Genomic DNA, 26,008 nt, shown 5'->3' on the forward strand with positions numbered 1-26,008 from the left:
TGACTGTTGAGATTTTTCAGTTTCCTCTAAGAACTTGATTTGCCTGTATGGTAACACTCTTATTTTCTAGTCATATGTTCCCCATATGGTCCCTTCTGTTATTTTCATCTCTTTGCTCCTTGTCTGAGTTCTGAGAAAACCATGAAGATTAATTCTCTGCACCAAGTCGATCTGTGATACATGTGTTCTACTTACTGCTTTAACAGTGGCTTTATGCTGCTGTTAGCAGTGTCTTGGCAGTCCTTCCTTAATTAAGATTGTTGGGTCTTTACCTCAACAACACTGCCTTTCCTACCTTTTCCAGGCAGTGTGAGAGAGACGGGGAAAGGGAGGGTGTGAATGTGTACGTAATGCTGAAGTGTGATGGTGTTCTGCAGATGACAGAAATCTTAAATAAAAAAAGGTCACTTTGGATCACTGTACTGAGATGGGATTGAAATTAAATCCCTGTTTTATACTTTATGAGTTGTAAATTTGGAAAAATTTTGTCTTGTAAGCTATGCATATTAAATAAATCATGATTCACTAATAGCAGATAATCTTTGCAATTAGCTTCCATATCTTCTGTGAAAAGTTCTAAGTGGTATTAGGACTTTTTAAAACCAAATGAGCTGGGTTGACTGATAAAAGGCAACAAAGGTTCTGCATAAAGATAATAATAATTATAATTCTGCCTTGCCCTTTTTTTAGGTTGCCCTGACTAACTACACTTTTGAAAATGTGAGCTTTCATGTTCTGCATCAGCGTTTCCCCCTTTTTACCTTCCGAGTCTTGTCGGACTGGTTTGATAATAAGACAGATCTCTACAGGTAATGTTTCACCACTCTCAAGAGGATATGGTATGGTTTTGGTTTTTTCTTCAAATCAGCATTATTAGGGGCTGGAAAGATAGTTCCACAGTTATAAGCACTGACTACTCATGTCTAGGCCCCAGAAAACAAAACATTCCAAAGACTAAGGTTGGGCCAGGAGAAGCGAGTAATGCACTCCCTCCAATCCACTCTATGACTTACACAAGGCAACAGGAGATGATTTCTGTCTTATACAACTATAACCCTTGGGAGATTGAGGGGGAATTCCAAGTTTGTGGTCATCCTGGGCTACATTATAGTTCAAGGCTACCCTAGGCTATGTACAGAGATCCTGTCTTTAAAAAAAAAGAGAGAGAGAGAGAGAGAGAGAGAGAGAGAGAGAGAATGAAAGAATGAAAGGAAGGAAGAAAGAAATCAAATGAGTTGGACAAATTAGAAAAATGTAAATTACTGTTGATTTATCAGAAACAATGAAGGACAGAGAGGGAAGGCAATCAAAATCTTCATAGTAGTTAAGAAAGAAACAAACAAAGCAAAGCTCAAGCCTAGAATGAGACAGTAAAATATCAGTCAAAAGTATTTTCTTCCTTTCTTTTGATAAGTGAGGGTTAGGATAATTTATTTCCAGCAGATCTGCAGTAGATGAACTTCTAGAGGAAGCAGAGAAAGTTAACAGATGCTGACCAAGCATATGGCCCAGAAATATGTCAACTATAGGAATGAAAATATATGTTCACATAGACTTGCGTACATATTTATAACAGTTTTATGCATAGTAGCTACAATGCACACTTGTTTCTCTATTAAGAGTTGAATGAATAAACTTTGTATTTCATATAACTGAATATTACTGAATAATAAGAACAACATGCAACATATTGAATCTCACAACAGTTACAAGTTAAAAAAATTATATTGAATTTCATCACAGAGGTCCAACAAAAATCAACAGATTACTAATATTTCTATTCATATGAAGTTCTATAAGCACTCCTATTCTTAGCACAGTGGGAGAACCCCTGCTCTGTGTAACTACCAGTCTGGGGCCAGACAGGTCCTTTGCCTGTCTGCAGAGGCAAGCAGTGGGGTCCTGTGTCTTCCTTAGTAGCTGGGCTCCTTGGCTCAGGCTCTGGGATGAGAAGTACCCTGCCCCTTAGCAGACCTGTTGTTCTTCTGTTTAATGCCAGGTCTGTGTTTGCAGAGCTACACACCAGACTCTAGGTGTTTCTGCTAGAAACACTTCCATCTAGACAGGACATAGACTCCAGGAGAAGAAAAAAGAAAGGCAGGTGTCCAGTTTTTAAAAATTGGTGCATTCTGGCTTATTTTATTTATTTATTTATTTATTATTGTTTTCTTTATTTACATTTCAAATGCTATCCCGAAAGTTCCCTATACCTCACCCCCGCCCCTGCTCTCCTACCTACCCACTCCCACTACTTGGCCCTGGCCTTCCCCTGTGCTGGGTCATATAACCAAGGGACCTCTCTTCCCAATGATGGCCGATTAGGCCATCTTCTGCTACATATGCAGCTAGAGACACGAGCTCAGGGGGTACTGGTTAGTTCATATTGTTGTTCCACCTACAGGGTTGCAGCCCCCTTCAGCTCCTTGGGTTCTTTCTCTAGCTCCTCCATTGGGGGCCCTGTATTCCATCCAATAGCTGACTGTGAGCATCCACTTCTGTGTTTGCCAGGCACTGGCATAACCTCACAAGAGGCCGCTATATCAGGGTCCCTTCATCATTCTGGCTTATTAAACTACAAGAGTAAATGATGGTAAAGATGCAAAAGATACTGCATTCAAAAACAACTCGTGTGTGGGAAAAAAAAAAAACAATTTTATTGAAAATATTTTTAAAACAATATATTCTGATTCTCTCCCAGTTCCTCTCAGATCCTCACCATTCCCCCACTTACCCAGTTCCACACGCATTCTCTAGTCATCTTCCATTCCCTTTTGAGGACCCTAGGGAAGTGACGTAGAACTACAGTAAGGGCCAAGTGGTGATGGTGCACACCCTTGATGCCAGCACTTGCACTTGGGAAGCAGAGGCAGGTGGATATCTAAGTTTGAGGCCAGCCTGGCCTACATTGTTATTTCCAGGACAGCCAGGGCTACACAGAGAAATCCTGTCTTGAAAAACAGAACAAAGCAAAGCAAAAGAAAAGAAAAAACAAACAAAAAACAACAACAAAGAAAGCAACAGTAAGGGCTGGATTCTTGTATTAAATCTTTACAGAGAAGTTGGTTATAGCTCAGTGACAGCTCAAGGAAAAAGTAATACATAAACCTATAAATAACATTTATATTCAGCTTAACACTATAAACTACATTTGATGATTTGTTTAGGGATGGTATAACTGTTCTAAATTCATGTATTGCCACCTCTAGTTAGGTATTACCCAGGATTAAAAAAAAAAAACAACCTTTTTTGCTAAGTGAAATAGAGAACTGGGCCTGGGTTATCAAAAAATCAAGGAAAAATTTGAAACCAATTAATCTTATAATTCCTTATCCTTTATTCCTTAAAAATAAACAATCTAGTTTAAATTTTATGTATTGTTACTAGTTTTTTTCCTTGCTCTGTTCTGACATACTGATTTTAAAGGTTCATGTTGTGACTTCCCCCTAAGTAGCCTCACTTTACCTGTATTCATGGATGCATTCTCTTTTGACAGATGGAAAATGGTTGATCATTATGTCAGCCGTGTCCGTGGAAATCTCCAGATGTTAGAACAGCTGGACCTAATTGGAAAAACCAGTGAAATGGCCAGACTTTTTGGCATTCAGTTTTTACATGTATTAACAAGAGGTTCACAGGTAGAAGTTTTTCTTGTACACTTTAAAGCTCTGCACAAGTGAGATTAGATTTTTTTCAACTGTGTATCTGTTATCAGCACTTGTGTAACTGAATCTTGTAGTATCGTTAAAATCACCCCTTACCAGCAGGGAAGCCAAGAAAGAAGATTCCCCCTATGTCCTATGTTTTATGTTTTACGTTTTATAAGTTTGGCATCTTCTAAATCCTTTTTTTTTTTTTTTTTCTTTTGGTTTTTTCAAGATAGGGTTTCTCTGTATAGCCTTGGCACTAAAGACAGGCACCACCACTCCCTGCCAAGTTTTTTGTGTTTGTAACAAGTTTTTTTTTTTTTTTTTTTTGATAAATGAAATCTTTTCTTTTAACTGAAAAAAATTCTTTTTGTACAATGTATTCTGACCAACTCCTTTCAGACCCTCCCCACTTCCCTACTGCTAACTTGATTTTTTTTCAGTTCTTTTTTTTATTATTATTATTTTCTTTATTTACATTTCAAATGCTATCCCGAAAGTTCCCTATACCCCGCCCCCTGCCCCCCTCCCCTACCCACCCACTCCCACTACTTGGCCTAGGCCTTCCCTTGTGCTGGGTCATATAAAGTTTGCAAGACTAAATCCTAATAGATATTTTTAACATAAAAATAAAGAATCTGTCAATCTTAGTGACACCTTGAAATTTGAATACTTAACAGATGTAGAAAACCATACATACATGCATATACGTGAACAGTACATTTTTATTTAAACAGTATCCTTTTCTCTTTGCAGTACCGTGTGGAGTCAATGATGTTGCGTATTGCTAAACCAATGAACTATATCCCTGTGACACCTAGTATTCAGCAGAGATCCCAAATGAGAGCCCCACAGTGTGTTCCCCTCATTATGGAACCTGAGTCTCGTTTCTATAGCAACTCTGTTCTTGTTCTGGATTTCCAGTCACTATATCCTTCAATTGTGATTGCATATAACTACTGCTTTTCCACTTGCCTTGGCCATGTAGAGAATTTGGGAAAGTAAGATTTCTTTCTTATATTTACAGCCATGTTATTGTACTTTATTTGCATTAACATTATAGACTTTCTTCACTGTTCTTAAGAATAAGATGAATTGGGATATAGCCCAGCTAACCCATTTGCTGCAGTTGTCTTGCTAATGGACATGAACTGTCGTGTGATTAGTTTAGCTTTGTAGAAGGACGGCTCGTGTGAGAAGGGCCGTGAGCGGAGAGAGACAAGCCTTGCATCTTCTGTTTTATTCTTCATGGATAGCAGTAATCTTCTTTAGAATGAGATTTAGGTTTATTAAATCAACTTCCGTTGCAGTACTTTGAAATTAATGATTCCAGTTGCCAGTTCCTTCAGTCTTAGAAACATGTGGTGGTTTTTCAAACACTTGACAGTTTATTAATTCGTATAAGTTAAACAAGAGTGATGTTTTAAATTGTCAAAGGAGTGGATGTTTTTCTTGATTTCAAGAAATACAGAATGTTCTTTTTAATTATTTTGTGTACTTGAGTCCACATCTTGTGATCCAACTCTCATAGGAAACACTTGTGGAAACTGTATCATTATTTGTCTTTTATTAAGAAGAAAATTTGGAATTACCTTATACTTGAATTTTTCCTTGGAGTTTAATATAACATGATTATATGTTGAGTTGAAATTTTATATTTGAGTGTGAATTTAGTCATAAGTACTAAAGTACTGCCACTTACGAAATGCTTGTTTGGTGGGGTGGTGGTGACACACACCTTTAATCCCAGCACTTGAGAGGTAGAGGCAGTTGGGTATCTGAGTTTGAGTCCAGCCTGGTCTACAGAGTGAGGTCCAGGACAGCCAGGACTACACAGAGAAACCCTGTCTGGAAAAAATAAAAAAGGAAAGAAAAGTAATGCTTCTTTCTATAAATCATACATATATGAAGAATTTTTGTTAATAAACCAAGTAACCATATTGCTAGTTATATAAATTCATGTTTTCATTTCTGAAAGAGAAGTTGTGATTAAATTTTATAAATGTCTAAAAGCTCTGAGAAAGTCTCTGCTTAACATCTTCTTTCTTAACAGGTATGATGAGTTCAAATTTGGCTGTACCTCTCTAAGAGTACCTCCAGATTTACTTTACCAAATTAGGCATGACATCACAGTGTCCCCCAATGGAGTAGCTTTCGTCAAGGTAATACTCGCTTATAAATGAAAGGAGTCAACTGTGGCTTACCTTTAAGAAAGCAAGTCGTGGTTTGGGTATTGTTGGCACATAAGGCTATACTTCTCGAAGACTTTTCTCTCATAAGATCAAAACCAAAATCTTCTGGGAAACCATTTCGAAGAAAAATAACCATCTTGCTTTGGTAGGACTTGGATTTAACTAATGAACTATTGAGGGGAACGTGTGTCTACGGCATCACTTCTGTAGAATCTGGCAGGCATGCGTAGAGCGTGGTGGTCAAAGAGGTTAACTGGTAAAGAGTTGAGTTGCTCTAATGTATACAGCCTACAATTGTTCCGCATTATTGTACATACAATTGATGCTATCTTAGGATGAAACTGACATTTAATGACTACATTCTTTAAAAAGACATTCAAACTAACAAGACCCTTTATTTTCTATATACTTTCTCCTCAAGAAAAGCTGAAGGAACCTTTCTAATTGAATAAAGAAAATAGATTTCAGAAGTTGTATTACCTCTTATATGCCAACTTCATTTCTTTTCAATTTCCCTAGCAGTGAATTGATGTATACTATCGGTATCAATGGTGTTTGATGGAACAGGCAGAACCCACCAACCCTCCAATTCATTCTGGTGTACTTATCAAAAATATCATTCTCTACCAATTAAGAGATGATATTGAACTTTAATTATAATTCAGATGTGAAGAAAATTTTTAGCAGTAAGTTCATGGTATATTCCTTTCTTAGAGAGTTTTGGAATAGACTATCCCCAGCTTTTGGTGTAGGTAAAGTTGGAGAAATTGGAATTGATTTGTTTTAATGTTTTTTTTTCTCCCATGTTTAAAAATCCATTTTAAAATAACATTTCTACATATTTGGTCATGGTTCTTTTTGTATTATATCTTAAAATATTATGGCTCGATGAGAAAGAAATCAGGAAAGCAATCCTATTCTTAATAGGGGAATGGAACCCTGGGAATAAACCTCACCAAAGAAGTGAAAGGCCTCAACAATAAAAATTGCAAAGCAGTAAGCAGGACATGGTGGTGCATGTCTTTAATCCAAGCACTAAGGAGGCAGAGTTAGGCAGGTATCTATGGGTTCAAGCTAGCTTAGTCTATAGAGCTCGTCGTTCCAGGCCAGTTAGGGCTATGTTATGAGACCTTATCTAAGACATAAAAATTATGAAACACTGAAGAAAGAAATTGAAGAACAACAAGATGGGAAAACATCACTGTATAAAAGAGTTAATATTGTTAAAATGAAATAATGTCAAAATTGAGCTACATAATGCAGTCCCTGTGAAAGTACCTATGACCTTCACAAAACTGGATGAAGAAAAAAAAATCCTAAAAGTCTTACGGAAACACAAATGATATCAAATAGCAAAAGCCAGTCCTACGCAAAAAAGAGTAATAGTGGAGGGAGGCCTCAGAATACCTAATGTCAAATACACTAACAAAGCCAAAGTGATAAAAACTTGATAGTATAGGATTAGCATAAAAAGAACATAGACCAATAGGATAAAATAGGCAACCTAGAAATAAACCTGTCTGTCTAAACCATCTTATTCTTGACAGAACTGCCAAAAATATATATAGGAAAAAAAGTCATGTCAACAAACAATGTTAGGAAAGCTGATTATCCGTATGTAGAAGACTGAAACTAGAACCCTCTACCTTTCATCCAATCTAGAAGGCATTGAAAGGGCTATACAGCTCAGTGGTTAAAAGCGCTGGCTGTTACTTGGTTTTAGTTCCTAGCACCCATCTGGTTTACAACTGCTTGCTACTCCAGTTCCAGGGAATCTGGGCTCTCTGAGCACCAGGCATGAACATTGTGCTCAGACAGATATACAGGCAACAGTTTCCTGAGTAAGACTCAAAACTTGAATTAACAAATGGGATTCCAAGGCCTCTTACAGCAAAGCAAACAATCAGGATTAATCACAAGTAAAGATATAGCCTGGATCAGGATGTGTCCAAAATATGTAAAGGACTCAAGGAATCTATTACCAGATGAACACATAATCCAGTCAGTAAATAATCTTCTTTGTGATCACAAAGAAATAGCAGTGGCCAAAGAAGAATAGAAAGGTTCCAGGTGTCTGTGGCCATCAGGAAGTGTAAGTCAGACTGCACTAAGACTGCCTCACCACAGTGAACGAGGCTGTTGTTCAGAAAGTAAAAGAGGCCAACACGTGTGAGAGCAGAAAGGGGCCCTGTTCTCCACAGCTGGGTAGGAGGGTAAATTACATGGCTGCTGTGGAAATGCTGTGAAGGCCTTTCAAACTAAAACACCACTAGCATGGACTCCAGCATCAACTGCTTGGGATAAACCAGAAAGTCCGCGTACAAAAGAGCATACCTGTTTATTGCTGCATGGTTCAGAACAGCTAAGTAATAGAAACAGCCTGGACATCTTACTTATCAACAGATAAGTGGATTAAAAAGTGTGAGATTATATATATGTGCAATAAAGTAGTATGTGGGGGAAGTGAATGGAAACTAAAACCCAAACACAGACACCGCTTTGTCTGTTATATGTTGAAAGTGTAGACTTGTAGGAGAGCACTTGAAGTAAGCAAGATCTGCTAGGAAAGGCAAAGGCAAGGGGATTATAGAGAGGACAGTGGGAAAAGGTTATAACAATGATAATATAGTAGTATATAAGAGTAAAGTTTTCACAGTTGATGCAAACTAATAATTAGAGGTTTTAAAATGATAAAACAAAGGGAGAGTTGGGCTGGCTTTTAAAGGTACACCAAATGAATTAGAGACTGACCTACATTTTCTGTCACGTGTGTGGGTGTTTGCTTAAGCTCCCTTCAATAGCATCTTAAAAACCCCATTTACATTCTGACCTAGTATGTAAAGTTTAAAAAGAATAATTTTTAATATTCAAAAGTGTGATTATCCTATAACTGGGGTTTTAATTGTTCAGTTTGACATGCGTTATTTTGCACGTGTCTGTGAATCATCAGTTAATACTGTTTTGTGGTTTTCATTCCTACCAGAGTTCTCATAAATCCTCCCTAGTCTTGATTAATACAAATGATTTTTTTTTTGGCAACAACAAATGTTATCACTTCATTATTCATCCCCTCTTCCAGATTGCTAATAAATGTAGGCCGGAGGGGATGGCTTAGTGCTCTAAGCATCAGATTTGAAATACCTAGAGTCCCTGGAACTGCAGGTTTGAATGTCAGCAGAGTCAACCCAGCTCATCATTCTTCCAAGGTAGATAAATGGAGTTCCATGCAGAGCACTGTGTGGGGTCACTAGGGTGAGCGCTTTACCAACTGAGGTTGTTTATGAGTGATACAAGGCCCATGTGTCTTTCTAGAAGGATGGGGGTCTCGATCAGAGTTTGAACAGCATTTCCCTCTGAGTTTGTTGTATGGCTATCTATGTACTAGTTGACATCCTGCTTCCTGGAGTTCTCAGAGCTCATATAGAAGTGCTGCATTCAATTTTTAAACAGTACCAGAACCTTTTAGAAGAAAAACTCTTCAACAGAAATAAACTGTGATGATTGTGAATGGCAGCCACTAGTCCTGTGGTTATTCTGTTAGCAGCATGTTTCTGTTAATGACAGTTGGCTGTTGTATGCTTGTTTCCTTCTTAGTTACCAAAATCTATGTGCATGCGGATGTGATTGAGGAATTTTATACATTCTTCTTCTTTTTCTCCTTTATGATAGCCTTCTGTACGAAAGGGTGTTCTACCAAGAATGCTTGAAGAAATTTTGAAGACTAGATTGATGGTGAAGCAGTCAATGAAGTCTTACAAGCAGGACAGAGCCCTGTCACGGATGCTCAATGCCCGTCAGCTAGGACTGAAGCTGATAGCAAATGTCACGTTTGGCTACACATCTGCTAATTTCTCCGGGCGAATGCCATGCATCGAGGTAACGCATTCAGTAACAGAGTAGTCTCTGAAGTAATTTCCTTTGTTACCAAACTTCAAAGTGTCCTTTCCATGACATACTAGTTTTTCTTAAATTGGATCTGTAAACATGCATCTTTTCTTAATTCAATAGTAATTTTTAAATTATATACATATTTTCACATTTACTAACATAAGGTTTCAGTGCCAGTTTATAAAAGTATTTACAGTAACTTTGATACTAAATAATTCCTTTTAATTTTGTTGTTCTTTTGGTTTGCTTTTTCAAGACAGAATTTCTCTGGGTAGCCCTGGCTACCAGCGATCTGTAGACCAGGCTGGCCTAGAACTCAGAAATCTGCCTTCCTCTCTCTCCCAAGTGCTGGGATTAAAGGTATGCAGCACCATGACAGGCTCCTTTTAATTTGGTAGTTAGGTCCAAATATTACATTAAAGAAAAATCACCCCATGGACTGGAGAGATGGTTCAGTCAGTAAAGCGCCTACTCTATAAACATGAGGGACCCACACGAAATGTCAGAAGCAGCAGCTTGTTACCTGTATCCGAGTGCTGAGTGGGTGGTGCCAGGAGGATCCCTGGAGCTCACTGGCTCTCACTACTAGTCTGTTAAACTGTATAAACTCTGGGTTCCGTGGAAGACCTTGTCTCAAAAAGGTAGGAAATAATTGAATAAGACACTTAATGTCAACCCCTGGCCACTGCACACACATGTCTTGTGCACAGCTCACAAGAGGCAAAGTGAACCTCACACTTGCTCAAGAGCTGATATTAGAGTTCATCAGGTCAGCTGCTTAATGAAGCAAGTCTGGTGACTTCAGTTCAGTCCCTAGAACCCACAAAAATGTGGAAGGAGAAAAGTGGGTTCCATGGAGTTATCTTCTGCCTTCATCTGTATGCTATAGTCACACAGCACACACATTGTGTGTGTGTGTGTGTGTGCGCGCGCGCGCGCGCGCGCACGAGCACGTGCGAATAAGACTAGAGAAATGATTCATTGGGAGAAGGGGAGAGAGAAGAGGGATGAGAACATGGTTCAATTAGTGCTTGAGGGCTTACTATGCACACTAGAAAACTTGAGCTTCTCAGTGCCACTTAAAGGTGGGCATAGCTATGTCTAACTCCAATGTTGTAAGGAAAATGGGAGTGTGGGCAGAAGGTGGCTTTTGGGCTGAGCAGAGATTCAGTGTTTCATTAAAACCTTGTAGTTTCAGTAGATAACATGATTTAGTGCTGGTTGGTTGGTTTTCTGGGCATGCTCTTTGTTTTGAAGCAGGATCTCACTGTGTAACCCTAGCTGGAACCTGTAGAGATCTGCCTTCCTCTGCCTCCCATCTACTGGGATTAAAGATCCGCACCACCATGCATGCTGATTCTCAGTGTGTTTTAATGTACTAAGTTGTCGTTTTCAAAGTTTCAATAGGATATATTAACTTAAAATACAAATCAAAATTTTGCTCCCATTTTATATGTTCCTTTCTTCATACACTATAGTTTCCTTTGCAGTGCAGCTTTAGAAGCTTTCTGAATACTGTTAGATCTGTATTTAGTTTGGAAATTTCAACTTTTGGAACAAAAAGGGAAGTATCATTATTACTGTTGTTGGGTTATTTAAAAAAAAGACAAGAATGCACAGGTTTACTATAAAATTCAAAGGAAATGCTCCATTTGGTTTGGATGGCAGTCTTCTCTGTCTTTTGACCTCAGTGAGTTTAGTAATTAACACCTCTTTAATTTACCAAACTATATAATCTAATGAAGATGTGTTTCACATTGCTTGAGGCCTAGAATTTACTATCAGCTTGTGCCCTTATCGTTGCTAAAACTCAGTGGTCACAGTGAAAGAACCTTGTGGGTATATTTTTTTCCTTTATTAGATATTTTCTTTATTTACATTTCAAATCCTATCCCGAAAATTCCCTATACCCTCCCCCCGCCCTGCTCCCCTGCCTACCCACTCCTACTTCTTGGCCCTGGCATTCCCCTGTTCTGGGTCATATAAAGTTTGCATAGACTAGGGGCCTCTCTTCCCAATGATGGACAACTAGGCCATCTTCTGCTATATATGCAGCTAGAGACATGAACTCTGGGGGTACTGGTTAGTTCATGTTGTTGTTCCATCTATAGGGTTGCAGCCCCCTTCCGTACCATGGGTTCTTTCTCTAGCTCCTCCATTGGGGACCCTGTGTCCCATGCTATAAATGGCTATGAGCATCCACTTCTGTATTTGCTTGTGGGCATTTTTATGTACTTACTTGTTTGTAATTAAACATTGCAAATATAATTTCTGTTATATAATTGTGTAGGTTTTTCTTTTACTTAGTTTTAACAAAAATTAAGTATAATCAATCTCAGAGATTTAATTTCAACACTTAAATAAATTATCATAAACAGAATTTTTTTGAAATTTAGGTAGAAAATACGGTAGATACATTAACTTATACTTGGACCCAACACACAGTACTTTGTAACCTGGTTGATTATATGAATATAAAGGAGAGGCTTTGAAAAGCCACATGTGGTGGTGCATGCCTTTAATCCCAGCACTCGAGAGTCAATGGCAGGTGGATTTCTGTGAGTTCAAGGCCAACCTGGTCTACAGTAGAAAGTTCCAGGACAGCCAGGGCTGTTACACAGAGAAACCTTGTCTCAAAAAAACAAAACAAACAGTAATTTGGGCTTTGCATACACAAGGCTTATTCTTTCAAGAATCAAATGTACCTATGTACCTTGTAAGTGTGAAGTCCTTTCTTATGTCCTGATATAGTCAAAGGTAAGTCTGTAGTCATCGATTCTTTTACATTCATTTTTTAACTTTGTGATGCACTGGTAGTTTTTTTTTGTATTATTTCATTTTTTAAAATATCTAATAATTAAGATTTTAGTATTATTAAAATGTGTTGACTCTTACCAAGCTAAGTTAAATCATTTCCAATGTGTTTGTATCATCAACAGGTTGGTGATAGCATTGTTCACAAAGCTAGAGAGACCTTGGAACGAGCAATTAAACTAGTGAATGATACCAAGAAATGGGGTGCTAGGGTTGTTTATGGTGATACTGACAGGTAATGAATTCAGAGGGTTGTATTTGGGTTTGGGGGTTGGTTTGGGGGTGGTGTTTTCTTGTTAATTTTTTGTTTTGTTTACATTTATTTGTATCTTCTTTTTGGTGTTTGAAATAGCTTAGGGGAATCCTTTTAAATAACACTCCCGCATCATTGTTGTCATCTGTATGATCTTTTGGTTGGATAAGTCTTCTGAGTCTCTGTATTTAAGTCCCTTAAAGAAATAGTAGCGGTGGTGGTGTGGTGGTGGTGGTGTGGTGGTGGTAGTAGTATAAGCCCCTTAAAGAAATAGCAGCAGCAGCAGCAAACAAGTACAGTCTAGGGAGATGGTTCAATGTGGCAGTTGCTATGCTACTATCAAGGTCTGAATTTGGACTTACAGCACCCATATTAAAAGCTAGACATGGACACATGGGTAACCCCAGCAGTAAGGAGGGCAAAGACAAGAATATCTCCGGTTTCCTGGCTGCCACCATTGCAGGAAAATCAGGGAAGTTTGGTGAGAGACCCTGTCTTAAGAATAAGGTAGAAAACAATAAAAAGGGGCACTCATTGTCATACTCTTTCCTAGATAAATGCCTGCATACATGTACACACAAGCACGCATGCATCCATCCATACACTTAAAAGGCAGTTGCCAAAGCCTTAAGCTTAAGCCCATTCATGTCCTGGCAAAGAATGGGATGGCTTTTGAATCCTGGATCACTAACTCCAGCCTGCTTGTTTTGTTAATTATTCTACTATTTTTCAGGGCCCTGTTGTTTATACAACATTTTCCTTGAATGGCACCTTGAAATCCTTTAAATGGTTTTCATTGGAGTCACATTGTGTCCGTGCTTGGAGCACTTGCTTCAGCACCTCTGACCACTATCCAGTACAATGGAGCAGTGGGAGGCAGTGTCCCTGGTTAATAAAGGTAGCCTGTAGGAGATAGCGCCCCTAACTAATAAAGATAACCTGCAAGTGATCCTTAAATAGGGTTAACCTTGCAGTCCTTTAAAGTGTATATAAAATGAACACTATATTAATGCTAAGTGGGACCTTGTTGCCCGTAACCACTTTCCCAATACCATCAGAGATAGCTTGCTATTCACCAAGCTCTGTCAGCATTACCTAATGTCCTTCCTAGTTTGTCTTTGGGCAGTTCACTGCTCAACTAAAATTCTGCTTGGTAGTCTATCAAAATAAGTTATTAAAACAAACTCTGTTATGTTGTAATTCTTTGTAAAATTAGTAGAAAAGCAAAAAACTTTAAATACTTAAATTGTTACTTTTAACCCGGAGTCTATGTGTGTTGGTTGATAGCACATAGAATCATAAGTTAACATGACTTTTATTGCATGTTATCTACCATTTAAGATCCTTAAGAACTGAGACAAGCCACAGGGAGTGGTGCATACCTTTTAATACCAGCACTTTAGAAGCAGAGGCAGATGAATATCTGTGAGTTTAAGTCCAGCATAATCTACCTAGAGTTCCAGACCAGCCAGAACTACACAGTGAGGCCCTTCCTTTAAAACAAATATGTAAACATCTTAAAAATTGAAAAATAATTTCAAAGTCCAATACTCACAGGCTCTCAGAACAAAAGAAAAGAAAAGATAAAGTTGGATATTATTTAGGCTGGCAGTATACAACCCTAGGTAAGAAATTGTCACCAGCTAGTCAGTTATTGAGACATAAATGTGAGCTCCATGTTCTGATTCTTAGCAAGTGCTTTTTCTATATATCAGATTTCACAGGAATATTGAGATTCCAATCAGTGAAATACATGGACAGTATCACTTTGGCCATCATTCATTACTTGATCTGTGCAAGGACAATTCATTTAGAATATGCATTCTAACAAGAACAGTAGCACCCCAGCAGCGTACAAGTAAGTTATTAGAAGTACAAAAAGTTCCCAAAATATATGTCTTTCTTAATAATTACTTTCATTAAAAATAAATAACTCTTTCTTTGGGATGATAATTATGATAAAAGGTTGAAAAACTGCCTTAGAAATAATAACTAATGCTTGGCAGAGTGAAAGAGATCTTAACCACAAAAATCTAAAAATCTGTCAGCTATAGTTTATTCACTGAGCTTCCGTGCCTCAACTACTTCATCAGCGCAATGAAGGACTTTGGTAACTGCTGATCAGTGACCACTGCCTCCCTCAGTTTCAAGGATCATGATTCATAAAGAATCTTGGGTCCCATCTGTGGAGGATCTAAAGGACTGAGGAAGCTGTTTTACCACTAGAGCAGTTTTTATTGCTACCCACTTAAGTGTACTTAATAGGAACACTAAATTAATATTTACCATGGCTCAAACCATTACTTCATATGGTAATGCTTCTTATTCATATTTACTCCATCCAATGGGATATTACCAGCTTCAACCAATGACAAGAGCTATTTATAAGAGTAATTCATAGTCAGTGTAGGGATTGACTTCCAGGAAGAATATATATACTTACAGGGTAGGGAAATGAAATCAGAATCTCTTGGGAAATTCATCAGACCATAATTAAGAAAGTCCTCTTAGGCAGCATTTATATCCCCAATTACTCCCTATTATGTATACTAATTAATATTCTAAATGTGTATTTGAACCTCTTAACCCAAAGATAAATGTTATTTAAAAGTACAGTGACAGTAGAATCTGATGTAACACCTTTCCACTAGGTGTGGCAGAGGCAGAAGGATTACTCCAAGTTCTAGGCTCAGTGCGTTACACAGTGAGCTCCAGGCCAGGCAGACCTGACTAGAGAACAAGGCCATCTCACAAGCAATAGTGGCGACAAAGACATCTTTTTCTTTTTAGACTAGTCATCTCTGTGCTATCACCAAAACTTTTCATTCGTCTAAGCCAGTTCTCTTGAAGCATAGCTCCAAATCAAATTAGCCATAATAGTGTATCTACTAACAAGCCCATTAATACTCTTAGGTAAAACCTCATATATAATAATTTTCAAAGTATAGTGAGTTGCTTGTACGTGTCTGTATATACACAGACTACACATATCTAGGTTTTGTACTCCTGACCCAAGGGGTAACGTGACTCACTTTCTATTACTGTAGATTAGTTTTATTTTTTCAAGTATTTTATATAAACGGAATCACACAGTATGTGCTTTTTTACATCTGGTCCTGAAGAGTGCGTGCTCTAGGAGACAGATGGGGAGGAATTAGAGAACATAGAGGAGAGTGCTATTCCACATGTGTGTGTCATGCTGCAGTCACTTGGCCCGTCTGGTAAAGTAATGAACACTTCGTATATTGATCTCCCCCCCCCCGCCTCCTTACACACACACACACACACACACACACACACACACACACTCTTGATTTTTATTGAAACACGGTCGTAGTAGAAATATGTAGCATGTATCTACTTTATATGAAAGTATAAGCGCCTGCCTGATGAGCCAGCTGCCACTCTAGCCAAGCCGCAGCACGTTTCTACTCCCCGACCAGCACTCCATGCAGCTCCACCTCTGAGTCTGTCACCACAGCTGAATTTTACTTGTTTTCAAATATATGTATATGTACATCCTGATTTTAAAATGCTCATGTTCATCACTGCAACTGAAAAACTTAAAAATAATAACCGTTCATAATAAAAATAGTTTGGTCATTTATTAAACACACCCTTAGCATAAAAACCAGCAATCCCACTTCTGTATGTTTGCCTAAGAAAAGGAAAAAGGATGTCCATGCAGAAATGTGTATATAAATCTTGTTTGGAACTTTCCTCATTAGAGTCAAGTGAATAGATAGAAAGTTTGTGCATTCATACAGTGAAATACCCAGTCGTAAAAAGGAGCTAGCTATCCCAACATCGTAGGTGAGTCTCGGGTATCCAGGGTGAAAGAAGCCAGACCCGACAGTATGTATGGCACGGCTGCATTTATATGAAATTCTTGAGAAAAAAAAAACAAAATTAATCTGTAATAACAGAAAGCCAATCTTGTGTTAATCCTGGGGCAGGAGTACAGTTTTAAAAGACTCTTTTTGATTGAGTTAACTGTGCACCATACACAGCCTTAGCTGTCCAGGGATGATCCTGAGACCTTCTTGGCAGCTTCAGTGTCTGAATTTTAGTTGGAGCTGAGCCTTTCAGAGCTGTAACAAGGTATACTGTAAGTATCCAAGGGGAAGGAGTTAGTTAGACAGGAAAGCCTTGATAGAAAGCAACTTAAAAAAGGTCAGGGTGAAGTGGGTCATCCTGGCTTTAGACTGTTTATTAGCCAGGAAGTAACTCTTGATGAAGTTTGTTCTTATGACTTCCACATTACCTGCTATATTTTTAATCTCTTAGTATGTTTGTGCTACTGAAAGGAGCCACCAAGGAGCAGTCTTTTAAGATTGGTCAAGAAATTGCTGAAGCTGTTACTGCTACTAATCCTAGGCCAGTGAAACTGAAGTTTGAAAAGGTAAGGGGAAGAAAGTGTTAATAGTCACACAGAGCTTACATGCTTCTTGGATGTTTCTGACTTACTCAATCAGCAGTCTCTGGCTCTATAAATAGGTTGAATATTCAAGTTTTTAGTTTTATATGATCTCTCAGTTTGGGAGCGTTGTATGTGTATACTTGTGTGTGTTTGGTTCATTTGGTTTGGTTTGGGGATTGTGTATGGTGTGTGGGTATGATGTTAGGGCTTAGTTTATACTAACAAGACTGCCACTGAGCTGTAGCCCCCAGGCCTCCCGATTTTTTTTGTCACTATTGTCTTAAAATGTGAAAAGATAGTTTCATTTATTATGCTGTAAAACAGGCAACTCCAAACTTAATGTTGTAAAACAGCCATCATATCATTAGTTTCAGGGGTTTAGAAAAACTACACCAAAGTAATTGGTCTCAGCTTCACATTTCCCAGGCCCTCACCTGAGCAGCCGCAGAGGCTGTCTGTAATCTCAGCAGTCAACAAGCAAGGGCTAACATTCCCCGACGCCTGCCCAAGCCCTTGGACCGCTGTAATCCCAGGTCTTGGAACTGCAGCAATCCGGTAGCTACAAGTTTGAGGCCAGCCTGGTCTTAATAAAAATAAAAAATAATAAAAATAAAATTTAATAAAAAATAATAAAAAGGCCACCCAGGCTACATATCAATATTTGTTTTTGTTGCTTTTTTTTTCCCAAAAACAATTTTTATTATTTTCTTCATTTACATTTTAAATACTATCCCGAAAGTCCCCTATACCCTCCCCCTACCCTGCTCCCCAACCCACCCACTCCCACTTCCTGGCCACTGGCATTCCCCAGTACTGGGACATATAATCGTCACAAGACCAAGGGCCTCTCCTCTCATTGATGGCCAACTAGGCCATCCTCTGCTACATATGCAACTAGAGACACAAGCGCTGGGCGGTACTGGCTAGTACGTATTGTTGTTCCTCCTATAGGGCTGCAAACCCCTTCAAGTCCTTGGGTACTTTTTTGTTGTTTTAATTAGTAAAACTAAAATGGAGTTGGTAAAGTGTTTGCCATGTAAACATTAAGACCTAATTTATGAGTGGTGGGGTGCACTATAGTCCTGGCCCTCAGAAAGTAGAGACAGGAGGATCTCAGCATGCATGTTGGCTACTGTACCTTAGCCACAGGTCCCAGTGAGAGACGTTTGTCTCAAAAACAAACAGGTAAATGAGGCCTGATAACACCCAAGGTTGTCCTCTGGCCTTGACACCCAACGGCACACAAATTCCCAAACACGGCTATACACACCTGCACATAAAAACACACACTAACTTAAATTTTTGAAGTATTTTCTAAAAGACAAAAGTAGTATATAAAATTAATACAATTACTTCTTCCTTAAATGGTTGTTAGAATTACTTAGCCATTTGGAAGCAGAATTTTATCTATAGGAAGATTAATTTAAACTAAAATATCTTTAAAGCTACTACATTTTCCCAGTTTTCTTCTCTTGCCTGTTTTTTTTTTTTTTTTTTAAATGGTTTTTCAAGACAGGGTTTCTCTGTGTAGCCTTGGCTGTCCTGGAACTCACTCTGTAGACCAGGCTGGCCTCGAACTCAGAAATCCGCTGCCTCCCAAGTGCTGGGATTAAAGGCGTGCACCACCACGCCCAGCTCTTCCCTTGCCTGTTTTAGTGACTTTTGGTTGCCATGACATTCCTTTCTTTACATTGTCCTGTTTGTTGGCAGGAATCCTTCATGTTTCTTTATTGCTTTAGGATCTTCATGGTCTTTGGTGGCATCCCATCATCGTGATAATTGGTAATTTATGGGTTATTTTTCTTCATTGTAGCTACACATTTATTGCTTTATTGCACTTTAAAAAAAAACTACTTTGAAAATGTGTACTGTCAGTCTGCTTGCTATGGGTTTAGTTTGCTTTGTTTTCCAGTCTCTTAATTTATAAATATGATTCATTGATCCTCTAATCTGTTATAAGCTTTGAAAGTTACAATAATTTCTGCCTAAACCTGCTAAGGTACGAGCTTAACACTTTTGTTTTCTTGCTTTATTCATTTCAGGGACACTGACCATAGGTTGTTTAGAAATGTGTGCATTTCTAATCATTAGGAATTGTATAAGAGAGCCCTTGTTAGTGGTTTGATTTGGTTGCATTATGTCAAAGAATACACTTTGTATTATTTTAGTGGTCCATAAAGTTGTTGAAATTTGTTTCTTTGGTATAGTATGCCTCTGTAAATATTTAATGTGACCTTGAATTACTATGGTTTTTCTGGTGACTGGCTAGAATGCTCTAGGAAGTGTTGCTCAGGATTTGTTGTTGTTGTTGTTGTTGTTGTTTGGTTGTTTTTTCATGGTAGTATTGTGAAAGTCTGCCTGTTCTCGCTGATCCTCTGTCACTCACTGAGATGAAGATGCTAAAGTCTCCACTGTAGTCATGAATTTGCCTCCATTCACTATTGTGCTGTTAGGTTTTATCCTTATTTTTTTTTTTTTATAATATTCCTTGCATTGAATGAAAACCACTTTTCCTACCTTTCTTTTTGTTAATTTTAGTGTGAGTAACTTTCTGGTTTTTAGTTTGTTTTCAACTTTTCTGAGCCCTTATGTTTAAATAGATTTCTAATAGATCTTAGAATAGTTTCATTTTTTTAATTCATTTTGGTCATTCTGCCTATTAATTGAAATATTAAGGCCTTTTAATGTGTTTACCAATAAAGCCTGGGCATTCCATATAAACATGGTTTAACCATGACAAACATAAAGTTTGTACTTTCAGATTAAGAAAAAATAAACGGACCAGACATAATGCCACATGCCTGAAGCTGTTCAGTAGGCTGTCAAAGGAGAATTACTTAAGCCCAGGAAATTCAACGTTACTCTGCGAAAAATATACTGTATTTTTAAAAAGAAAAATAAGAAATATTAAATGAGGTTTTTGGAAGGGAGCTTAAGAGGAAGAAAAAGGGTAAATTTTATAATATAATTTGAAGTAAAAGGATTTATCCTAAAGATTAGATCACATGAGGTGTAAGATGGTTTAATGTAGCTAACTGCCTAAAGATTGAAGGCATCCTCCATGTCCGGGAGTGGGGCACTCAGTTACCTGAGCCGTACTTCCTCTCTACGATGGACTCTATAGGGGGCTCAGTTACCTGAGCCCTACCACTTCTCTACCATGGACTCTCTAGCGCCAAGACAGATGACGAGCCTTCCACATTTTAATGGCATACTCTAGAAAGCCATTGACTTAAATATACAACGTGCAAAGCAGTATATGTGATAAGCTTGCAGTGGAGGGAGAAGACTAGAATGTTAAGTGTATGTGTTTGCCGAGATTCTCTGGAAGATCCAGAGGAGGCCAGGAAGGGTGTGCCTTTAGGAACTCCTCATTGCTTGTTCTTATAACTTTAGCTTTGTGCTGTCTCTAAGTATAAAGTAATTTAAAGTTAATATATGATCACTGGCTTTTGAAAAACAATTTTACTTGAAGTAGAAGCAAGTTAGTGCAGAAAGGAGTGGATTTTAAGAAGTAATGGCAATTTGTTCTGTGTGCTTTTGCATTCTAAATTTTAGATAGGAATTCATTGGGAATATTTAAATATTTTATAATGACATCTGAATATAGAGAACAATAACAGAAAATTTGTCCCAGATGGGGGAAACAGTTACTGTGAGTCCCTTGTCCATTTTACTACAGGTGTATTTGCCCTGTGTTTTACAAACAAAAAAGAGATATGTGGGTTACATGTATGAAACACTGGATCAGAAGGACCCAGTATTTGATGCGAAAGGAATAGAAACAGTCAGAAGAGACTCTTGCCCTGCTGTTTCTAAGGTGAGTCCTGTGTGTGTTGTTTTCAGCGGTAAGAAATGTAACTATCCTTAAACATACATCTAGTTAAAGAGCTATGCCTCACATGATTACATGGAAATACCAGAGAAGCGTGAATTGTGAGATTTTATTTTTAATTGGAGACTATTCTACCTCAGTGTTTAGTTTCAGACCTCTTACCATACCTTTCTATCAAAATTATGAGTTTCTTGGACATTGCCTTTGAAGATAAGATAGCTTCTCATGTAATAGCTCCCAAGAAGTAGGGAACGGGATTCAGATAAGAAAATATCAGACACCTCCAATGAAACGTAATTCATTCCAGATTGACTGAGAAATCCACTAAATCAGTCCACTGCATGCTGGGTCATGTTATATCTGAAATCGTGCATGCAGGAACTCCATTACTTACCTGCACTATTAAAATGGGCAAAAGGCAGATTTTTTTATTTTATGTGACTCACTGGTGATATTTATATTTCTCATTTTTTTCTTTAGCTAAATTGGATTCTTTCAGTACATAATATTTTGTCATATTTCTATATTTCTTGTTCTCCAGGTGCTTTGTTTGGGAAAAATAAAGTTTTATGTTTTCCTCACATAGCAAATGTTTCTTCTGAATATCATTCCAGTATAATTTTTCTCATACTATGTGATATTCTAAGAAATAACAAGCTATATAAAGTCTCAAATACTTCCAGTTTCTAATCATTTTTATTATCTAATCACAGGATCGAGCATGGGCATGTGTGTGTGTGTGTGTGTGTGTGTGTGTGTGTGTGTTTGATTCCAGTACCTGATAGCTTTTTTTAAAAAAACTTAACAATAATACTGAAACATGCTGGGAGCTATTTTATCTTTTCTGCATCTTTTTGTTTTAAGATACTTGAGCGTTCTCTAAAGCTGCTGTTTGAAACAAGAGATATTAGTCTAATTAAACAGTATGTACAGCGACAATGTATGAAACTTGTGGAAGGGAAGGCCAGCATACAAGATTTTATCTTTGCCAAGGAGTACAGAGGAAGTTTTTCTTACAGGCCTGGAGCCTGTGTTCCAGCCCTTGAACTTACAAGGTAATGACCCACACTACAGCCCAGTCCTCAGTGCATAGCCAATAGAGTCCAGAGGTTGTCTGCAGCCCAATAGGAGAAAGACAGCTAGTTAGAACTGCAGTGGTTTCTTTACATCCCCACACTAACCTCATGAAAATTCAAGTGGTCCCCTGTGCTTTGTAAGAGTTCTCCTTCTGAGCTTTTCTTAGGAAAACGAAATGCAATCGAAGCTGATGTGTCTGATTACATTTGTTTCTTCCATAGCAGAGTCACTGACAGTCCTTAAATGTGAAATGGCAAAGCATTTAGATGTCATTCTGCAGTCAGATTGTTTAATTTCTCTCTTCTTTCACTGTTAGATATATAATAACACTAAGGACTCATACCTAAACCAGGTAACAGTGCTATAGAGCATAGGTCTCAAACTGTTATAGCACTGTCTACTTGATATCAGCTGAGCAAAGTGTATATAATTCTCAAAGAATCAACAATCTAATTTGAAGGCTTGCTCTTGGCTTCAGGCTTAATTCTGAATAGTTTGCTGGCAGATGCCTCCTCTGACAGTCTGTATGCTTAATTTGGATTTGAACAGGAAAATGCTTGCTTATGATCGGCGCTCTGAGCCTCGAGTTGGAGAACGAGTGCCATATGTCATTATTTATGGGACCCCTGGACTACCCCTTATCCAGCTGATAAGGCGCCCAGCAGAAGTCTTACAAGATCCCACTCTGAGACTGAATGCCACTTACTATATCACCAAACAAATTCTTCCACCCCTGGCCAGAATCTTCTCTCTTATTGGTATTGATGTCTTCAGCTGGTATCAAGAATTACCAAGGGTAAGTTTACTACATAACATATGTCCTATAAATACTTCACTTCAGATTTCAATATAACTGGATTTTATGAATGTGCGGTGAGAAATTATCCTCCATTATTGAAACTTGCACACATGCCGTGCTCGCCAGGTTTCGTGAAGGAGAGATTATAAATATCTGTGTGCACCGTCTCAGCTTCTAGCAAGTTCCAAAGCATAAAAACATTCAAATGAATTCCCAAGAGTTTCAGTGCTGATTGACCATTTATTGATAACTCTATAAATCAGCTAGTGAAAAATAAGTGAATTACAAAATTACTTCAAAATGGGAATTTTTTTTTAAAGATTTTTATGAGTATTTTTGTTTATGTGGATGTAAATGCACATGAATGTGTCTGATACCAGTGGAAATCAGAAGAAGGCATCAGATATCCTGAAACTGGAGTTACAGATGTTTGTGGGCTGTCTTGTTTGTGCTGGGAACTGAACTGGGGTCCTCTGAAAGAACAGCAAGTGCTCTTAACCTCTGAGACATCTCCCCAGCCCTTTAGAGTAGATAGTTAAGAAATGCATAGGAGAGATGGCTCAGCGGTTAAGAGCACTGACTGCTTTTCCAGAGGTCCTGAGTTTAATTCTCAGCAACCTCATGGTGGCTCACAACCATCTGTAATGAGATCTGATGCGACTGAAGACATCTACATTGCACTCATATACATTCTTAAATCTTTTTATAAAAGAAAGAAATACATTGGAGGGGGCTGAGGATATGGCTTAGTAAGCAAAGCGGTTGCTGCCACTAACAAGATGACTTGAGTTCAGATCCCTAGAGCCCACATAAAATGGTAGATAGACAGTGTATGCCCTAACCCCTACACTGGGAGGCAGAGATAAGATAAGAGAGTTCCAATGTCTGGATAGCCAGCCAGTCTAGCGAGTCTAGCTCCAAATTTAGTAAGAGACCCTGTGTCAAAGGGTGGGGGGAGTGAAGACAGTTGGAAGTAAGCACCTGAAATTGAGCTCTGAGCTCCACATGCACGGCACACACAAAATGCCAGGCGGTGGTGTACACCTATACTTCCAGAAGTCTGGAAACTGGAACAGTAAAATGGTGAACTTGAGGTTAACCTGGCTACATAGCAAGATCTGTCTCAAGGAAAAGAATACATGGGATTTAGTATCTAGACATAATCTTGCAAAAAAACAGATGAAAGAACTAATCTCCAAATACCATTTCACTTGAGTAAAATGCCCAGTGTGGAAGCTTAGAGCAGAGCTTCACGTGAGCTCTTCTTGCTTAGTTTAGGGGTCCGAAAAGGTAATATGTGAGTCGGAGCATCTGGAGCACACTTTTCTAAAGAGTATTCATTTTTATCTGTGAGAATTTACTTCAGATGTGCTCGGTCATTTGTCATTAACTCATGGTAGTCAGCCAAACCAATAAAGAAAACTCGTTACTTTTTTAAATTAAATTACATTTTTAAAAAGAAGGGGAAACATAAGCTAGGAAACTAAGGTTAGAACTACTTCAGAGAGTCTCTGCTGGCTATTATAAAATGTTGTATCCTGGCTAGAAGCCAGGGAATGCAGTTTTTTTGTTTTTTGTTTTTTTTTATAATTGCATGACACCCAAGAATTCTAAGTCAGTGACATTTCTAAAATACTTTACTCCCTATTTATGCAAAGTGATTTTATAAACTCCAAGAACAGAATATTATTTCCATGTGAAAAGAGTAGCCGATCTCTGAAACAAATACTATGGTAGCTGAGGAGTCCCTGGGGATATGTATCCAATTAACTTTGAAATGCTTTGTATTTACTCTCATTGGAACTTCCACACTCTCCTGACTAAAAAAACAAGACACCTGATGATAGTGATGTGTCAGCTCAGGGGCTGGACACATAGTCCAGTGGTTGACAGTACTTTTTACTCATATAGAGGACCCAGGTTCAATTTCCAGCATCATATGGTGACTCACAACCACCTATAGCCCCAGTTCCAGGAGATCCAACAGGAATATATGTATTACACATATATGCTAGCAGGTAAAACATTCATACATGTAAAATAAATAAAATCTTTTACAATATAAGGTCCATATAAGTCTTAAAAAGACTTTGGTCCATAAAGATTTGATCACTTCTATATACTCCCTTAACTAAGACGGTTTCTCAACATTTGTTAAGGAGAAAAAGAAAGCTGTAAGTAGGTGAGTAGCTGCTTTGCTCTGACGATCACTCTGACTTGCTTCTGAATTGATATATTCATAGATCCAGAAAGCTACCAGCTCCTCCAGAAGTGAACTTGAAGGACGGAAAGGCACTATCTCTCAGTATTTCACTACTTTGCACTGTCCTGTGTGTGATGACCTGACTCAGCATGGTATCTGTAGTAAATGTCGGAGCCAACCTCAGCATGTAGCAATCATCCTCAACCAAGAAATTCGAGAATTGGAGCGTAAACAGGAGCAACTTGTAAAGGTACAGCCTTGATCCAAACACCCAAACGGTCTGATTCTTCAGGGAGACAGCATCAACTCTTCAGGGTAGAATGAGATGTGAAGCCAGTGTGAAAAGTGAAGTGAGCATTCTAACCACATAGACTCCTAGTACAGTTGGTGGTAGAGAAATGGCTCAAGGACGACAAGTGCCTACTGCTCTGGCAGTTCCTAGCACCCATATTACAGACAGTTAGCAACTGTTGGAACTCCCGTTCCCAGGATACGATGCCTTCTGGCCTCTATGGGGACCTTCACAAATGTTAGACACATAAGCTCAGTCAGGGACATACACATCAATGTTAATATTTTTAATTAATACTGCAACTTAAAAGTAAAAATGGTTTATTTTATAATTTACTTTCTTGTTTATAGGATCGAATATTGTTTATTAAACCTAGATTACAATAGCCGTCTACCCAATATCTTTTATTTAAAAATAATGTGTTACAGCTCTGCAGGGAAAGGTTTCTTCAGTGCAAATATAACAGCTCTGCTCCAGGAAGGGAGGTTTCCCCCATTACAAGTGTTAACAGTTCTGCGCCCAGAGGGGAAGAGTTTCTCGGCAAAAGCATTACAGCTCTGTACCCAGAGGTATCCTGGCAAGGAACACCAA

General features: G+C 38.3%; 1 protein-coding gene across 6 annotated transcripts in view; it reads left to right on the forward strand.

Moving 5' to 3' along the window:
• Rev3l (REV3 like, DNA directed polymerase zeta catalytic subunit) overlaps window positions 1-26,008 on the forward strand; it is a 159,074-nt gene that overhangs the window by 125,917 nt on the left and 7,149 nt on the right. For all 6 annotated transcript variants that reach the window (XM_029542501.1, XM_029542503.1, XM_021205182.1 and 3 more), the window contains 11 exons: window positions 691-809; window positions 3,494-3,635; window positions 4,401-4,645; window positions 5,698-5,806; window positions 9,506-9,712; window positions 12,664-12,773; window positions 17,079-17,193; window positions 20,894-21,031; window positions 21,911-22,101; window positions 22,673-22,919; window positions 25,166-25,375. In XM_029542501.1, coding sequence (XP_029398361.1) covers window positions 691-809; window positions 3,494-3,635; window positions 4,401-4,645; window positions 5,698-5,806; window positions 9,506-9,712; window positions 12,664-12,773; window positions 17,079-17,193; window positions 20,894-21,031; window positions 21,911-22,101; window positions 22,673-22,919; window positions 25,166-25,375 — 1,833 coding nt within the window. The remainder of the gene's footprint in view (window positions 1-690; window positions 810-3,493; window positions 3,636-4,400; window positions 4,646-5,697; window positions 5,807-9,505; window positions 9,713-12,663; window positions 12,774-17,078; window positions 17,194-20,893; window positions 21,032-21,910; window positions 22,102-22,672; window positions 22,920-25,165; window positions 25,376-26,008) is intronic.

The sequence above is a fragment of the Mus pahari genome, chromosome 9 (assembly GCF_900095145.1).
Source record: "Mus pahari chromosome 9, PAHARI_EIJ_v1.1, whole genome shotgun sequence".
In the NCBI taxonomy this organism is placed as follows: domain Eukaryota; kingdom Metazoa; phylum Chordata; class Mammalia; order Rodentia; family Muridae; genus Mus; species Mus pahari.